Source organism: Saccostrea echinata, unplaced genomic scaffold (assembly GCF_033153115.1).
Source record: "Saccostrea echinata isolate AGI-Se365-2 ecotype Australia unplaced genomic scaffold, CSIRO_AGI_Sech_v1 ptg000004l, whole genome shotgun sequence".
Classification (NCBI taxonomy): Eukaryota; Metazoa; Mollusca; class Bivalvia; order Ostreida; family Ostreidae; genus Saccostrea; species Saccostrea echinata.
This window is the reverse complement of record NW_026889753.1, coordinates 3178803-3197285: the sequence shown is the minus strand read 5'-3', so window position 1 is coordinate 3197285 and position 18483 is coordinate 3178803. Positions and strand designations below refer to the sequence as shown.

The window sequence follows — 18483 nt, the reverse complement described above, 5'->3', positions numbered from 1 at the left end:
AAACTCATTAGTGTTAGGTGTGCTCAGTGGGTAGAGTAAACTCACTAATATTAGGTGTGCTTAGTGGGTAGAGTTAACTCACTAATGTTAGGTGTGCTTAGTGGGTAGAGTAAACTCACTTATATTAGGTGTACTTAGTGGGTAAGTAAACTCACTAGTGTTAGGTGTACTTAGTGGGTAAGTAAACTCACTAATGTTAGGTGTACTTAGTGGGTAAGTAAACTCACTAGTGTTAGGTGTACTTAGTGGTAAGTAAACTCACTAGTGTTAGGTGTACTTAGTGGGTAAGTAAACTCACTAGTGTTAAGTGTACTTAGTGGGTAAGTAAACTCACTAGTGTTAGGTGTACTTAGTGGGTAAGTAAACTCACTAATGTTAGGTGGACTTAGTGGTAAGTAAACTCACTAGTGTTAGGTGTACTTAGTGGGTAAGTAAACTCACTAGTATTAGGTGTACTTAGTGGGTAAGTAAACTCACTAGTGTTAGGTGGACTTAGTGGGTAAGTAAACTCACTAGTGTTAGGTGGACTTAGTGGGTAAGTAAACTCACTAGTGTTAGGTGTACTTAGTGGGTAAGTAAACTCACTAGTGTTAGGTGTACTTAGTGGTAAGTAAACTCACTAGTGTTAGGTGTACTTAGTGGGTAAGTAAACTCACTAGTGTTAAGTGTACTTAGTGGGTAAGTAAACTTACTAGTGTTAGGTGTACTTAGTGGTAAGTAAACTCACTAGTGTTAGGTGGACTTAGTGGGTAAGTAAACTCACTAGTGTTAGGTGTACTTAGTGGGTAAGTAAACTCATTAGTGTTAGGTGTGCTCAGTGGGTAGAGTAAACTCACTAATATTAGGTGTGCTTAGTGGGTAGAGTTAACTCACTAATGTTAGGTGTGCTTAGTGGGTAGAGTAAACTCACTTATATTAGGTGTACTTAGTGGGTAAGTAAACTCACTAGTGTTAGGTGTACTTAGTGGGTAAGTAAACTCACTAATGTTAGGTGTACTTAGTGGGTAAGTAAACTCACTAGTGTTAGGTGTACTTAGTGGGTAAGTAAACTCACTAATATTAGGTGTACTTAGTGGGTAAGTAAACTCACTAGTGTTAGGTGTACTTAGTGGGTAAGTAAACTCACTAATGTTAGGTGTACTTAGTGGGTAAGTAAACTCACTAATATTAGGTGTACTTAGTGGGTAAGTAAACTCACTAGTGTTAGGTGTACTTAGTGGGTAAGTAAACTCACTAATGTTAGGTGTACTTAGTGGGTAAGTAAACTCACTAATGTTAGGTGTACTTAGTGGGTAGCGTTAACTCACTAGTGTTAGGTGTGCTTAGTGGGGGTAGAATAAACTCACTAGTTTTAGGTGTGCTCAGTTGGTAGAGTAAACTCACTAGTATTAGGTGTACTTAGTGGGTAAGTTAAAATTTAACTCACTAGTATTAGGTGTACTTAGTGCATAAGTAAACTCATTTTGACTGGTACACATTGAATAATTCCATGTCCTCACCCAAAACTCAGCCAATATCTGTGGTACATTATGCTGCCTGTTGGTCATAAAACTTAGATAAAAAAATGTACATGACCAGTCAATTCATTGTGCATAAAAATAGCTGACATATGAGACTGGCTGATTGAGTGGGCAATGATAATTGGCTGTTTTTCATAATTTGTGGTTTATATATGAATTTCATTTTGGTATGCTACATGGATTATATATGTATATCACCAATATTAGAGATGGATTTGGTCCACTCTGGCTATATCTAATCAATATATATGTAACTACAAGCTATTGCGCTTGCAAGACTGAACTGTATCAATAATGCATCAAATTGTGAGGAATAAATAGCGCTATTTCACACTGTTGATGATTATCCTAACAGTGTCAATGGTTGAATGACCAGACTTAGAAGACAGGTTTTATAACTGAAAAATGTTAACATATTAGGTCCTTGAAGCAATTAAATTACATTGGTCAAAATATCTTTATATAGTGATTAAAGAATTCACTCTCCATTCATGTAGCAGGTTTCACAGGATATTGCCTTATTTAATACAACAAACAGTCCTGATAAATTTTGGCATATACATCATGTACATTTACATGTATTATACCTGCCCTCCCTTAATACAGATTGAATGAGAAAACCCTTTATCAGAATATATTTGTCTGTTAAATTTAGATACAAGCAATATGCCAAAAGTAATTTTTAAGTAAAAGGATTGACTACTTGTGGTTGGGCTTTCATAAAGGTCCATCTAGATTTTTAAATTTTACTGAACCTTGTGCACTAGTGAAATTTCTCTATTGGAAATTACAACTGTCAAGTAGTACAAGAGGAAACTTAATCAGCAAATGCCCTATAAATAAGGAGAAGGTTGTTCATTACATTTGTGACTTAATTAATCCTATGATGATATATAAATCTTATATAAATCTAGAATAATAAAAAGATTGGAGTCATTACACTGGGAGTTCAAGGACATGTCAGACTTCATTGTATACATGTACATGTTTCTTAAAATTACAGAAATAAGCACTTGTCAGATAGAATCTCTTTCCTGAATCATTTTTTTAAGTGAAAATTGGAAACAAATATTCATGGGATTTCATTTGTTACTTAAATTACCAATAATGAACATCAAACCAGAATCTTAATTTCTAGATAGATCAGTTTTTATTAACTCTACTTATCAAAGACCAGAAGAGCTTTTGCATTGCATTTCAAGGTTTCAATCTTCTGTCAGTCTGTGTGACTGTTAACAATTATTCAAAATGCTACCACAACTATAATAGATTTTAAAAAAACTTGAGGCACAAGTAGACCATATCAGGAAACATAAACAACTAGCTTGAATTGCAGGGCTTTTATTTTCCAACAATTTGTTGAGGCAGAGTTGTTTCAATCAAATGTGATGATTCTGTTAAATTCTGCAAAATTGCAACTCCAGTTTCAGTCTGATTTTAAACACATGATAAAAGCATCAAAAATAGAGTCTTTCAAAATTCTATTTTTACATACATGTATAAGAATGAAATATGGAATCATATGCCATATATGATATGTACAAAATGCTTTACTGGTACATGTATTACAATTTTTATTATCTTTATGTGTGTCCATTGTCTAAAAATAACAAATGAATTATTAATTTTTTTCAAATCATATGCATTCTTCAATTTTTTGATTTTGGGAAAACTTGGAATAAATGTAGACTGTTAAATTCTATCCATAATTTTTTATTGCAATGTGTTGTCATGATAACTTTTGTTAAGTCTCAATCAGTAAAGCTACAGTTTCCTCAGAGACTTGGTTTGACATACAGGTACTTGTTTCTTCATTTTTACTTTCAATAACAAGGCCTTGTTTAATACTTTTTTTAGAGAATTTGCTAAAGAGAGATTAAGAGTAGAAAATAGGAGATCTTACATAAAACTTCGAAGACAGCAGCAAATAGACATGGAGTTAAGTGGATATTTAGAGTGGATCTGCAAGGCAGGTTGGTATAGATGTCTCTGTAACCCCACCCCACCCCCCCACCCCCACCCCACCCCCCCATCCTTCACAACTGGAATTTGATTATCAAATACATGGATTAATTATAGTAGTCATAAAACACTTTCTTTGTGTGGCTAAATACAATACATATGTACAGAGTAGAAAACATGTACTATATGCAGTTGTAAAAGAATGTTTTCTAATTGGTAAAAAAATTGAGCAACCTACACCAAATATTACATGATATTTTAAGAATGAAATAAAAAAATAGGTAAATATTACATTATGTGAGGTCCATTAAACATCCTTGTTTTTGTGGCCTTGGTATGATAAAAAATGGAACACATTCTAATTTCTACATTGAAGTTCTTTGATGAGCCTTACCGTACAATGTATTTGTATTTTATACATGATGATAATGGTCCCAGTGAATGCTAAAGATTAAAAGAGTGTATATCTAATTTATATTCACAGAGGAAGTGATACTAAATGAAGAAAGAACTACAGATGAAGATAAATTGAGAATTATGGAGGGTAAATAAGATTCAAAAGTACTGATGGTACTAAAAGACAGAAGCATAAAGCTAAATTGTTACTGTTTTGATCATGTTTTGATCAGACATATAACACAACATATGCACACACACACATATACATGTATATACAATGTAATTTGAAGATCAACCACATGGAAATTGAAGTTGAAAATGATTGAGAAAGTGATCTGTTAGTTCATTTTGTGTTTGTTAAAGTTCTCCATATTTCTTTTTGCCTATTGAATTCTTTAACTGAAACATTAATTGGCATGCATACTGTAAAATCACATATTTTTGTGGGTTCAAATTTTCGTGGTTTGACAAAAGAATTAATTCAGGTTCATGGGGATTTAATTTCATGGATGAAGAATTGTTGAGTATAGTTATATATGTATGAAATTTTACATTTTGTGTGGACCTGAATTAGTGGGTCTCCGCATACCTATAAAACAACAAAAATTAACCCCCCAAGAAAATTAGTGATTTCACAGTATCTAACTTTCTGCTGAACTCCATGGATGCAAATTTTTACAGCACGGAAAAGAGCCGCCACAAAAATGAAGAAAATGGGAAAGGAACCGAGTGATGAAAACAATGAAGATAATGATGATGATTTACTATCAGACATAAATATAGGTGAGGAATTTTTGTGTTCTAGCTGTATAGGGAAAGAATTTCACCACTTTAATCCAACATTCATAACACAGTAAATAAAGCAGCTATAGATCAATATGGAGGCTTGCTTAATTCCGTAGAAATGACAGCATTGTGTTTACATTGGTACTGTGTACTTTCATTTTCCAATCTGATCAACTCTTATTACAGCCAACCTGTATCGGAAAATGAATTTACAAAGCCTCTAAATCCACTGCTTATGCTAATACAGCTCAAACATCAACTACTCCAAGTGAGGCCCTTGTACTTAGTTATCAAACTCTCCCTTGATCTTTCATAAAACTGTCTCAAAAAGAAGAACCTTAAAAATTCTATAGTAATCAGATCAACAGAACGTTGTCCCCAGTGTTTTTTACCTCCATCACAAAAAATTTGTTAAGTAATCATGATATAATTATTAATGTATTCCAATGATAGGTTTCTATAAGTAAAACAGTTATTTTTTGGTATGATGTCCATCCAACTGTTTTCCTTTCTGTGTATATTTAGGCAATTTTTTAAAATATGAATCCTCCTGTACTTTTGCTCTGTTTCCAGTAGAATTAGTACATATTAAGTAGACTTCACAGAAGTCTGTTATTCTGTGTCTTAGTTTAAACAAATGATATTGCTGTAGTAACTAACTGTAATAAAATTGTTAAAATTCTTTCGAACTGCAAAAATATAATTTTATTTTCGTAGAATCAGTTGCCATATCTCTTGATTTGTATTTTAGGTTCATATTCATTAGGCAGATCAAAAATACAAAGCAGAAAACGCACAGGAAGGTGTGCTGCATTTTGGAAAGCTGAAAAACATTTTAGGTGAGTATCAGGTGCAGATGTACTTATGAGGAGAAATCCATCCAATTTGATGATCTGAAGAGGAAAAGGAAAAAAAATCAGGCAATGCCCATATAATTCCTAACATTGTCCTAATGATCTAGAGTTGCAGAGATTCATTTACTGTTAAGCAGTGTTGTCTGCCTAGGCTGATAATGGCTTAGAAGGGTGATAATTGCTTCTAATGACTGGTTTGCAAAAGTTTAAAACAAAAACAACAACAACAAAAAAAAAGCAAGAAAATTTATCCTGAATACTTTTTGGCTCACCTCCATGAAGTTGGGGAGAGGTTTCTTTTCATTGTAGCTGAAAACTTTCAGAGTAGGTAGATTCTCAAGTCATAAGACTTGTGGTGATCAGAACCAAATTTGCCAGTGGATGATAGATCAAAAAATTTACCAAGTTTTCTTCAGAGGTTGCCTCTGGTCTTTTTCTTTTAAGATGGAAGGGAAGATTAATATTTTTGGGGACAGTTTCATTTCAACATAGCAGTACTTTTTAATTAGAGAAAACTTTTTACCAAACATGCAATTGCATGCTGTAGATCTGGATAAGATCTGGACCAAGTCAGAGTCTTCGAGCAGTTCCATTCTGAAGTACTTAAAGTTGTATCTGTATTAAATATTCATTTAGATCAACATCTGATCTAACCTACAAATGACAATTAATGCTTGATATGAGACTTGTAGTGCTAGACAATAAACACATGAAGAGGAAAAATTTCAAAAGATATATAAATATCCTTTGAAATTCTGATAACGATATGGCTATAAATACATTTTGTTGTCAAAAGTGCAAAGAACTATTTGAACCCAGTTTGTCATTAAAGTGTTGTATTACTGAGAACTGAAAGAGTAGTTAGGAGTATTAAACTGTTTTTCTTCCCAACATAATGGTAAATCAACTTATTTTGCATTTTTCTGAAGAGCAGCTAATGTTCAAAACAAGAGGAAGCCATTTATCATTGCTGAGAACGACTGACAAACAGGGGCTATATTTAAAGGCAATGGAGGAATCCTTCTCTGTGTGGCATTAAAAATCTGCCCCAAACACAGAGCTCAGACTAAAGATAATCAATAAAAGAAACTGTGGCTTGATTGAGGTCTTGGAAGGCCAAACAAACCCCCTGTATATACTCCCTCTCTGTTTCCTCTCCCCCACAATGGGTATAAACTTAGCTAACGGAGATCAAGGCTTTAATTGTCTGTTGTTGGCAGTAAAGGTTCATGATGTTGAGATATGAGAGTGAGATTTATAATGATGCCCTGAAGTGATCAGGATTCTTGAGTTTTTCATATCATTGAATTAATTTTCTGAAAATTGATAAAAGCTGGGTTTCATTTTTTTTTAATCAGTAAATCTTGGGGGAAAAAATCTCTGTTTATGCAATCTAGATTTTGCTGAAAAGCTGCATGTTAACAATAAAACCATGAAATAGAACTCTCTCCAATAGGTTCATTACTGCTGCATTCATTTATTTTTTTTTATTTGAATGATAGAAACAATGCTAATACCCTTGGCTTCAACATTGCATGTTTTGGCTGTTAGAATTCATTATACAGAAAAATCAAAGGACACAATTATATTGGAGACCTAAGAACCATTTCATTGTAATTGCAAATCTTGATAATAAGGATTGCAAAATTCAGAACTGTCTCTGGATTTCTTGTTGAAATAATAGGATAAATTTCCATCTGAAAGTCCTCATCATTTCAGGGGGAAAAGATAATGCTCTGGTATTAGCTGTTTTATAAAACAGTACCAGGGGACTCATTAATGTCTATTGAATTCACTTAAACCCTGAGTGGACTTAGACTCATTATCTCATTGTCGTATTGGAATACCATGGCTTGATAAACGCATGAAAAGTTCAGGCCACAACCGGGGCTTGACGTGAGACCTGTGAAGGCTGCAATTGATTTGGCCTTGGTTGTTTGATCTCATGGATAATTCATTATTTTATAACACACATTTGAGCATTTGTCTTTATTTGACTCTTTACTAGGCATTTATTAGTTTGATAGAAATCACTTATTCAAAGGAATTCAAACATAATTGAGCTGCTTGAATTTATGTTAGTGTTTCAACCATATAAATTGTATTTTACTAAATTTGAAAGTTTTAAATGTCAGTATTGCTTAAAAAATCAATGCATTAAAGGGCCTATACTCTTTTGTTGCAAACACTGAATGACTCGAAAGTTAACTTCCCCAAAATCTTAATTATGATTCTATATAATGTTTGCAGATTTAATTTATATAAAGTGAACCAATTTTATATCATCTTCACACTGTCAAGGTTTTATGTATGTAACGGTAAGTACAAAACCTTGACATTGTGAAGATGATTATACATGTGTATCAGGGTTTGACATTCACACTCGTCACCTCTTCAATTCCACTCGGAATGATTTTGGATGACCTTTTTATACCCCGCCCCGAAGGAGAGGGGGGTATACTGTTTTAACCTTGTGTGTCTGTCTGTCCATAACAAATTTTTCGTCACAGTTTTCTCAGCAACTACTGATTGCAGATGCTTGAAATTTTAAAGCATTTTTTGTTTAGGCATGCCATATGGTGGGATTCATTTTAGTACGAATCCGATGTCAACTTCCTGTTTATCCATGCATCTGTCCATACCTTACATTAACAAATTTTGGTCGCAGTTTTCTCAGCAACTACTGATTGCAGATGCTTGAAATTTTAGCACACTCTTTGTTTAGGCATGTCATATGGTGGGATACATTTTTGTATGAATCCGATGTCGACTTCCTGTTTATCCGTGCGTCTGTCTGTACCATACGTAACAAATTTTGGTTGCAGTTTTCTCAGCAACTACTGATTGCAGATGCTTGAAATTTTAGCACATTCTTTGTTTAGGCATGTCATATGGTGGGATTCATTTTTGTATGAATCCGATGTCAACTTCCTGTTTATCCGTGCGTCTGTCCCTACCATACATAACAAATTTTGGTCGCAGTTTTCTCAGCAACTACTGATTGCAGATGCTTGAAATTTTAGCACACTCTTTGTTTAGGCCTGCAATATGGTGGGATTCATTTTTGTACGAATCTGATGTTAACTTCTTGTTCATCCATGTGTCTGTCCATAACTGAACTTGTGTACATTCACATTAGAATGTATATTCACATCAAAGCGGGGGTATTATTAGTGAGCATTGGCTCACAGACTTCTTGTTTTTAGTCTGGCTCGCCCAAATGACGACTTGCTGATGAGTTGAGAATATTCTATAATAAAGCTTACATATTTAAAAATAAATATAAGTAGCATTGTGAAAAAAGTTTCTAAAATTTGCTTATTAATACTTGTTGCTTGTCTTCATTGTTCGGATGACGACCTGAAATTTATTCGGGCAACTTGAAATCAGTACCAAGGTAAGCCAAATGGCGAGACCAAATATTGACAAGTGTCTAACCCCGTTATATACCTGTACAGGTACATCTTTATAAGTTAACTCAAGTCACCTATGTTTGATCTCACTAGTGACTGAACCAATGATCAGAAAATTACACCCTTATATATGTAATATTTGATGTATTTTTCAGGTATTCTTTACGACGTTTGGTGAAAAGCCAGCCATTTTATTGGACAGTCATTGTTCTAGTGTTTTTAAATACAGTGTGCACTGCATCAGAGCATTATGGACAAGCCGAGTGGCATGAACAGTTTTTATGTATGTCTCATTTTGGTACACTTCTGTATATATGTAAAGCTTACCTGGAAAGTTTAAGAGAAGGTACTGTAAACCAACTATTATTCACGTCATCTTTTATTCATGATTCGTCAGTTTCAAGTAAGTCTGCTTCTATTATTTTTTCATGACTGAGGAAACATTCTCTAAAAATACAAAGCAAAATAATTGGTTCGCGGCAATTAACATTCGCAAGTTAAAGTAGGTCACGAAAGTCGCAGATATTTCTCGCACACGAATAAACGTTGGTGTACAGTATCAGTTATTAAAGAAATAAGTATCATTGTCACACTTCAAGTTTTAAATCTGTTTTATCCTTTAGTGTATGAGGAAGAAATTGAAATCAATTTCAATTCTTTTTTTCCTCTCTTGTTGATGAATAATATTTTTTGCACTAATTTTTCTTTGTGTTGATTTTCAGATTATACAGAATTTGTTTTCCTAGGATTATTTATATTTGAAATGTTAATAAAGATGTATGGATTAGGGATCCGGACATACTTCCAGTCATCTTTCAATATATTTGATTGTGGGGTAAGTGTAAATTTAAACTTCCAACAACCTGAAAAAGTTAAATCAAATTTAGTATATTGATAGTAAACTTGTGAAACAAAGCATTTCAAATTAAAATGACGTATAAACCTCAAGGAGAAATATATGAGGGTTTGGATTGGTTGAACTTAAATGTATGAATTACTTATTTGATTAAATATGGGAGAAAGATAGGTTGAGTTTAGTATGCTTTTTTTCTTATTAAATGTATTTTTTATTGCTGATATTCATTTCACTTAATCTTTACCTGTTTAAAACTTATTTTAATTTTTCAATCTATTGTCCATGTTTTCTTGGCATTCAAGTAGGATATCTAACAAATATGTATATTCATGGAAAGAAAGATGACTCTGGATGGTTTCTTACAGGTTATAATAGTTAGTATTATAGAGGTCATATGGTCGTATTACAAGGATGGAGCCTCTTTTGGCATTAGTACACTCCGAGCACTGCGATTACTGAGAGTCTTCAAAGTCACCAGGTATGTATTTACTTTAAGGATGGCATGGCAGATGACATGCAAAATTGGATGTGCAGAAATCAGATTTGTTTGAAACAGAATTTTCACTGCCTTTTATAAGTCATTTGAAGCTAATCCATGAATTGATGTCTAATATGTTTGGTGAAAATCTATTTGAATGTACTTGTATCACTATTTTTTAGTATACAGAATGTATTAAGGTACTTTATTTATGGTTAAGGTGAAAGGCCTTTTATCTTGAGAAAAGTACAATCTTGAATGTGAGAGAAAAAAAAAGGTAGCTAGTCTTTGTGTTAACAAACCTTTAATGTAATTTTTGTTACAGATACTGGTCCTCGCTCCGTAACCTGGTGGTCTCCCTACTTAGCAGTATGAGGTCAATTGTCAGTCTGTTGTTCCTGCTCTTTCTCTTCATTCTTATCTTCGCTCTGCTGGGGATGCAGCTGTTTGGGGGAGAGTAAGTACATTGAACAATGTATACTTGTCGGTATGGTTGATATGAGTAAATAGATTCAATGAAGAAGTGTTTTTAATGTATTTTTTAGTAATTGTATTAGACATATTATAAAGATTATATACCGAATCAGTTCACAGTCATGATGAGGCAAAATTACTTCTTTGACTAGTGATCCAAAATGTAATTTTTTTTCTCATCAGCTGGGCTTTGTCAAAACTCATTAATTTAAAAAATAGTCTAAAATGCATACTGCATTTTTTGACAGAATGAATTTTGATGATGGAAGACCAGATGCACACTTTGACACCTTCCCAATAGCCCTACTGACTGTGTTCCAGGTAAGAGAAACTGCAGGATTATTATCATTTTAGAAAAGGTTGTGTAATTTTTACACAATTTTGATTGCCAGATATCAAATGGAAATTGAGAAAAAAAAATAGTAATGTAATTTAGTAAAAAAAAAATACAGAGATTTTGCTTAGTTAAAAGGATGCGGAACTCAGACTTAATAGTTGGTTCAGTTTTTCTAAAATTTGTTCCTTGTTCCTCTGTATTTGGCAGATTCTGACGGGAGCAGACTGGAATGAAGTGATGTATGCTGGGATCAGGGCTCATGGAATTGAGGAGGGGGACAAGACAGGGATGTTTTACTCTATCTATTTCATCATCCTTGTGGTGTTTGGAAACTGTATCCTTCATTGCCCAACATCACAGATACTGTAAATTCCTTATTTTACGCGAGTACTTTTTGTCACAAAATGATTTGTAGACATCAAATCGCAAGAATTTGAATTGGCAAGTGGACAGGTTGATCAAGAAATATATGTATTCAGCAATTCAAAAATAACTGCTAGTAAGTTTATTATTTGAGTGTTGCTTTGTGCAAAATTATGCAATAAGAAATTCCTGGTGTATATTAAGGAATCTACATTATAGAAATGGGAATAGAAAGGAGTGACTTTGGCATCATTGTTATCACTATTCACATCAATTTTACCAGCTGATTATTAGACACCCATCATTTGTCAATTGTATGAGTATACAGTGGCGCCTCGTTTATCCGGACGTCTCTGTCCCCAACGAAATCGTCCGGATAATTGAATCACATCTCAAAAAACACTCTTTAAGCATGTATATATGCACATTCCTGTTTAAAATGTGACAGCAAAGAAAAAAAAAACTTTTAAATTATATTTTGGTTTATTGTTTTAAAAGCAGTAATTGATTAAAGAAAAAATAGATTAAAATGTAATTTCTGCAATAAAAAATGGATGGGCAATTTTATGCCGAGACCTCCTTTTTTAATTCGCCTTCTCTTTGGCATGTGACTTCATGGGTTGAATAAATTTGATCTACTGTTGTTTTATTTCGCCATATTTTATATTTATTGAAGCTCATATGATATGACAGAACTGTTCAGCATCATCATTGAAAATGTTCAAATATAAACTAACGCCGTATATTCCCCGTATATTCATTACACAGGGTTACTATAAAATAACTGAACACTGCAAGCTAACTCATACAAAGTATTAAAAACATTCGCAAACACAAGCCATCTTTATGATTATCATTATCATTTTTTCTAGAGAAGCTAAGTTTGACTTCCCATCATTAAAAATACCTTGAAAAACGTAAACAACATCTGTACCTAACGTAAGTTTTATATATCTTTTCTAAAGTAATGGACGTTTGTAAATGGTACTACATTAAATAGAGATATTTCTTCAATTATGTACCTTTGTAAAATGTCTTGTGGGAAAAAAGCGTTTCAAATACATTAACGTTATTAGAAATAGATTAGTATTTTAAACTAACGCAATCAACATGGTAAAGAGCATTACGAGATCGCTCGTTATTTATTGTTCATTTAATTTACAACTCTCCAAAATTCTCATGAATTTACCGATGTATATACGGTTAGCAATATGATTTTGAACGGATTATTATTTAATTAATGCACAGTATAAGCTAAATGCTTTGCTTCATACTAAAGATAAACGTGTGATTGAATTGGGGGTAAACACAGGCTAATTATAGACGCTATTGTTTGTAGGTCACAGGTAACCGCCTTCAAACTGACTGCATGGCCAATGTTTTTACAACAATTAACACGAATGCAAGATAAGTGTGAAAAAGTCGTTTCTTGAAATATTACCGTCCGGATAAACGAGTCATTTTACAATGAAATATTACGTTTTGTAGTAGAAATTGACCGTCCGGATACGGAACGCGAATTTCCGGATTAATGAGACAAAATAACGTGGAAAAAATCGGTTCCCAAAAAATATCGTCCGGATGGTGAAGCGTCCGGATAAATGGCGTCCGGATAAACGCGGCGCCACTGTACTCAAAATGATATGAATGAAGCATTTGCACGCAGTAATGTTTTCATAAATAGTTGTAGATTCTGATTTATTCTTAACTCAAGACAGACACACTGCTGAATGTGTTCTTGGCTATTGCTGTGGACAACTTGACCAATGCACAGGAAATGACAGCTGCAGAGGAGGAAGAGGAAGTGGGACGGAAAGAGGTACCAGTTTATATACAGGATACCAGTTTACATTTTAACCTTGGATAAATTTGGGTGGTTAAAGCTGACTCCATTATCTTTCTTTTATAATTTTATAAATTGATACTACCGGTAGATATATTTTGTTTCTTTTGAGAAATTGATTTAGTTGCAAAATTTGACTGTTATAATAAAAAAAAGTGCCATGATTTCATATTGTCTATTTAGTTATTGTAATAAAACTACCAGGTTTGCATTGTGCTTGCATGATAGCTCAAAGCATACTAATAAGCTGCTTAAAAGCATTATACATAAAATAAAGCTAGTTGTTGTGGAATAGGCTTATTATGTTGTTTGCTTTATTCTGTGCATGTTCCCTTTACCTTCTATGGAAATCCATTCCTTATTCAAGGGTCATGAACGCAGTTTTGCTTAATATTTCTTTACTGCATTGTGTTGGTTTTCCTTTGGCAGCATCTAGAAGAAGTGAGAAAAGACGTCCAAAACCAATTCACAGACCATTCCCAGGTTGAATTCAAGCCTTATTAAGTATTCTAGATCTTCTTATAGTTTCCTACCTGTGCTATCTCTCACATTTTCTTAAAATATGCTCCAATATACACCAATTTATTTCAAATTGAATAAATATACAATGTGTATATTTTCAGATTAGTATTAAATATAAATTTAATTACTCTATCTCTTGTCCTTTCTCTATACTTTTATTATTATTATTAATTTTTTGTTTTGCAAATGTATATAAATCTAAGCTCAAAATAACTGCAGTGGAAATGTGTTTTTCATCTTCAGAGCAGTGTGTCATGAGGGTTTTAAATAAATTTGAATTGAATCTGAGGAGAAGTAGTGTCGAATGTAATGCTGAGTGGCACTGATTTTGGAAATTTGTGTTGTCATTGTAAATTTTTCATTGACCCCAAAGTGTATGTAGATTAATAACATCGTTCTTTAAAAGTCAGTTTACCTATTGTAGAATCAATGTTGTTGGCTATCCATATGTTTAGAAACATTAACATGATTTACATCCAAGTCTCGGTCAGAATAAGGAAATTTTGATCATTTTCAGAAAAAAGATTTCAATCTTTCCTTTTTTTTTTTTTTTTTTTTTTTTTTGGATCAAAATTCATGTGAGGGAGAATTTTTAAAGTTCATGATATTGAGGCTTGCATGTTTGAATAGTTCAAATTATAAACAATTTTAGTGTCAAACCCGAAGCAAAGTTCACTTTCATACATCAACTACATTTCTGTTCTTATAGAGAAATAAACTGGAAAAAGAAGTTCTGGAGGAGGGTTCTGCGACACAGGCAGTGACAGTGAATATCTGTCCCCCCTCTCCGGCCAACAATGAGGAGAACCCCAAAGTCAGCAACTTTAATTAGTAAGTATACATTATTTATATCATTAACAGGGTAGTACAATGGCATTACAAGTATTTTCACTTTATTGTCTCTATAAATGAACTGCAAATAAAGTTACCTAGGTGGAGCAAGATTGCATGATCTTCTGGTATAAAATATCTTATAGTATGTTGTAATGTTTGTGTGTATAACTTGACATCAGGGGCTTTTATGAACCATGCTAGATAAATTTTTCACTCACAGTATCTCTTTTAGCAAAGACAGTAACCACCAGAATGACCTGAAAAATAACAAAAACACTGCTAATGCAGTGGCCAAGAAAAGCAACATCTCACAGAACGAATTTGATAATGATGGCCTTGACACAGGCAAGTTTAAAATTATGCTCTGTTTTCTTCATATTTCTTTATTGTCTAGCTTTAAATGTCAGCATTGTCTCATCTTTGAGATGCAAGGTGTTGTCTTTTTTGAAAATAAAGCATGTGTCTCAGAAAGTTTCAGTTGACCCCTCAGATTTAAGCATGAGAACCAAATGTTCTTCATGTTGCTAAAAATTTTTCCTGTTTTTCTCTGAGTATGTTACATACATGCAAATATTTTTAACAATGCTAAGGATCTTTTTTGTGCAGTAACAAAAGTGACTTGAAATATTTTTTTGACAACATATTAGACTCGATAATTTTGTTTCTTAATTTGCTTATTTATGTTGAATATTGTGGCATATTTTAATTTGCAGAAAACAATAACAAACCAGCAGGTATTTTATCAACACAGGATTGCTTTTGAACTTGTATTTTAAATTTTTTCGTAGATTAACCTTTTAGGGCATTGATCACAAAGTTTCATTCCATTTCTTTTCTTAAATGGTTTTGAATAAAAGTTTTTGTGTTTTGTGTGATTTTTTTTTCTTTGTAAGGAGCTTTAATTAATAGCTTGATTTTCACATCAAGTATCAATTTGCATATTATAGTCACACTAGGTAAAAATACTGTATCATTTACAATTCATGAGAAAATAATAGCACTGCTCTTATAAAATCATCTGTATAAAGAATAATAAAAGTTTATTATTAATCTTTTTTCATTGATTATTAAACTTTTTGAAATTGATGGGAGCTTTCTTTCTCCATCGATACAATCTCATAAAATTATGTGTAAATATTTTAGTTCTCATGAATAAACTATGATTTACAGTATTTTACGGTCGGCGACGTGCAATTTACAGTCCCCGATATTTCACAATTGGCTATGTGTAATTTACAGTATTTTACCATCGGCTATGAATATTTTTTCTCTTATTTTAAGTGTACTGATTATTCTAAGTTAGAATTTTAAAAATTTTATGAAAAGAATGATAGTATCAATTACTTTAAACTACATTTTTAAGTTCTGAATTTTAAATTTATCTAATGTCTCTGAATAAAAATGAGACCTGCAGTTTCCTTTAACCAAATGATAATGAAAAACATATCTGCACATAGCCAGTGCTTCTTGCGGAATTGAATGCCATGTAAAGAATAAGGTTTATAATAATTAACAAAAGCATTAAATATTCAGAAGTTGTTAACTTCTGTGTAATGTGGTATAGAGACTCACAAATGTTTGAAGGAAGTTGCAAATGTTAGACTGATGCACTTGTGATTTGCATGTATCAAATGAATAATTAGAATTATAGTGTTCTTTTGTATTGAAGATATAATTATTTTTACATTCACTATCAAGGCACTATGGAAAGCACTCCATTAGTTTCATTTCAAAAGATGATAAAATTTGATTGGTGCTTTATGACAAGTAACTATCATTTATTTGGGCATTCAGGCTATAACTGTTAGTTGATTGGTTTTTCAGACAGCAACAACAGTGAGGAGGACCCCCCTCCTCAGCCCCCTAAAAAAGAGGAGGAGGAGAGTGCATTTGGGGGCCCAAGGCCAATGTTACCCTACAGCTCCATGTTCATATTTGGACCAAAAAATCCGTAGGTGTTTTTTTTTTTAATGATGAGCCTGTCTGAAAGGAACTAGAGTCTCAGGCATAATTAAGAAATGAAACTCAAATAAAGTGAAATTTGAATTTAGGCAGTTAGATTTGATATTAGCTTAGCTGGCTTCTCATCTTAGCCTTAAAGTTTATCTTAATTATTGGTGTTAAAAATTAGTTACTAAATATTGTGAATGAAGAAATTTTAAAAAGATGAAATTAGTTTATCTTACTTTGTTTTTCAGAATACGACGTTTCTGTCATTTTGTTGTGAATCTGCGCTACTTTGACCTGTTCATTATGATCGTTATCTGTGCTAGTAGTTTTGCGCTAGCCACTGAGGAACCAGTCAACGAGAAGGCCCTTAGGAACCAAATCCTTAACTACTTTGATTATGTCTTCACAATCGTGTTCACTGTGGAAATGATACTGAAGGTAAGCTTCTAATAAGAATTTTATTTTTTAAGGATTTTACATATTAAAGTGGCCATTACCTCAGTTGTGATCTGTACAATATTAAACAGAATTAATATAAACATGTGCTTATATAGTGAATTATTGAAGAATAAGAAAAATTAAGAAGCAAATTATTCTCTGAGACTGTTTTTTTTTGCTCTCAGTTACTGTGAATGTACATAAATAAGCGCACTTAAAATTTATCACAATCATCTTCAACTGATAATCATGAATTAGTGCAGAAGAGTTTTGACAATGACATGTATCGGCTTTAATCATATATTAGTGTGTACATGAATTAGTGGACAAGAAGCAGTGCCAAAGGTGTTAAGGACATACGCAATGTACCTTACCTACTGATAATTTTTCAAGATATTCTTAATTTAAGATTATAGTGCCATCAGATGTTCATAGACAAAAAAATCAGCATGCATTACCAGGGGTTTTGAAAAGACATCTATTAATGAAAATTCTAGTATAATTCAAAGAAAAATATACAAAAATTACTAAGCATAAATTCTAGATGTTTTGTTTATCCAAACTTGTTTTAGAAGAAGTGTACAACAACATATATAGACATTAAAATGTAGCACACAGTCCCTTTAAGTACTGGAACTCTTCAACTCCAGGGAGAAAGACAATAAAGTTCAAACTATGTTGCGTATGTCCTTAAAATATGATAACTGCAAAAATGTGTATGTTAAGGTCAAGATCTAGTAAATGAAAAGAGCCTACAGATTTCTCAAACTTGAGAAATAAATTCCTTTTATGATGCTTTATAACTATAGCGCGGTCAAATAAGGTGTATCGGGGCTTAATTTGCAAGAAAATAAGACAAAAACCATCTTGTAAACTGTCATTTTCAATGAAAAATTAAGAAAGCCAGTCAAGAATATGGGAGTTTTTTCCATATCAGATGAAGGAAATGTATTCAGATTGCCTACAGTCTCTCAGAAAACGGTAATTTGTATGTTCTTAACCTCTTCTTTAAAATAATGTAAAATTGAATATAGGTATCGGGATTACTTTTCACATGATTTCAAATTGAATGCCATGAAAATACTTTATTTTCTACATAATTCTATTGGAGCTGTAAAGTACGGGAAAAGGAAAGTGTAAATTGATTATGACGTCATAATGGATCTAGCACCGAAAAGACGGTCTAAAGTCATTTACTAGATCTTGACCTTAACAGAATACATTTAGCTGTGGAATACTTTTAGCTGTGTACCAGTATTTATAACCTGTGTATTGTAGGTGATTGATCTGGGAGTGTTCCTTCATCCCGGGTCCTACTGTAGAAATCTGTGGAATATTCTGGATGCCACCGTTGTCATCTGTGCATTAGTGGCTTTCTTCTTTCAGTATGTATTTACAATAGGGAGTATATATACTCTCAGTACAGTAGAATCTGTATGATTCAACACCCTTAA

At 32.9% G+C, this 18483-nt stretch overlaps 1 protein-coding gene across 1 annotated transcript in view; it reads left to right on the top strand.

Moving 5' to 3' along the window:
- The window catches only part of LOC133179013 (voltage-dependent calcium channel type A subunit alpha-1-like), a 60411-nt gene that overhangs the window by 9358 nt on the left and 32570 nt on the right, over window positions 1–18483 (top strand). The window contains exons 7-23 of the mRNA XM_061313689.1: window positions 3378–3493; window positions 3967–4026; window positions 4563–4664; window positions 5419–5506; window positions 9090–9217; window positions 9657–9769; window positions 10156–10268; window positions 10594–10725; window positions 10991–11063; window positions 11287–11413; window positions 13161–13261; window positions 14517–14638; window positions 14862–14986; window positions 15355–15375; window positions 16466–16592; window positions 16840–17029; window positions 18308–18414. Coding sequence (XP_061169673.1) covers window positions 3378–3493; window positions 3967–4026; window positions 4563–4664; window positions 5419–5506; window positions 9090–9217; window positions 9657–9769; window positions 10156–10268; window positions 10594–10725; window positions 10991–11063; window positions 11287–11413; window positions 13161–13261; window positions 14517–14638; window positions 14862–14986; window positions 15355–15375; window positions 16466–16592; window positions 16840–17029; window positions 18308–18414 — 1845 coding nt within the window. The remainder of the gene's footprint in view (window positions 1–3377; window positions 3494–3966; window positions 4027–4562; window positions 4665–5418; window positions 5507–9089; window positions 9218–9656; window positions 9770–10155; window positions 10269–10593; window positions 10726–10990; window positions 11064–11286; window positions 11414–13160; window positions 13262–14516; window positions 14639–14861; window positions 14987–15354; window positions 15376–16465; window positions 16593–16839; window positions 17030–18307; window positions 18415–18483) is intronic.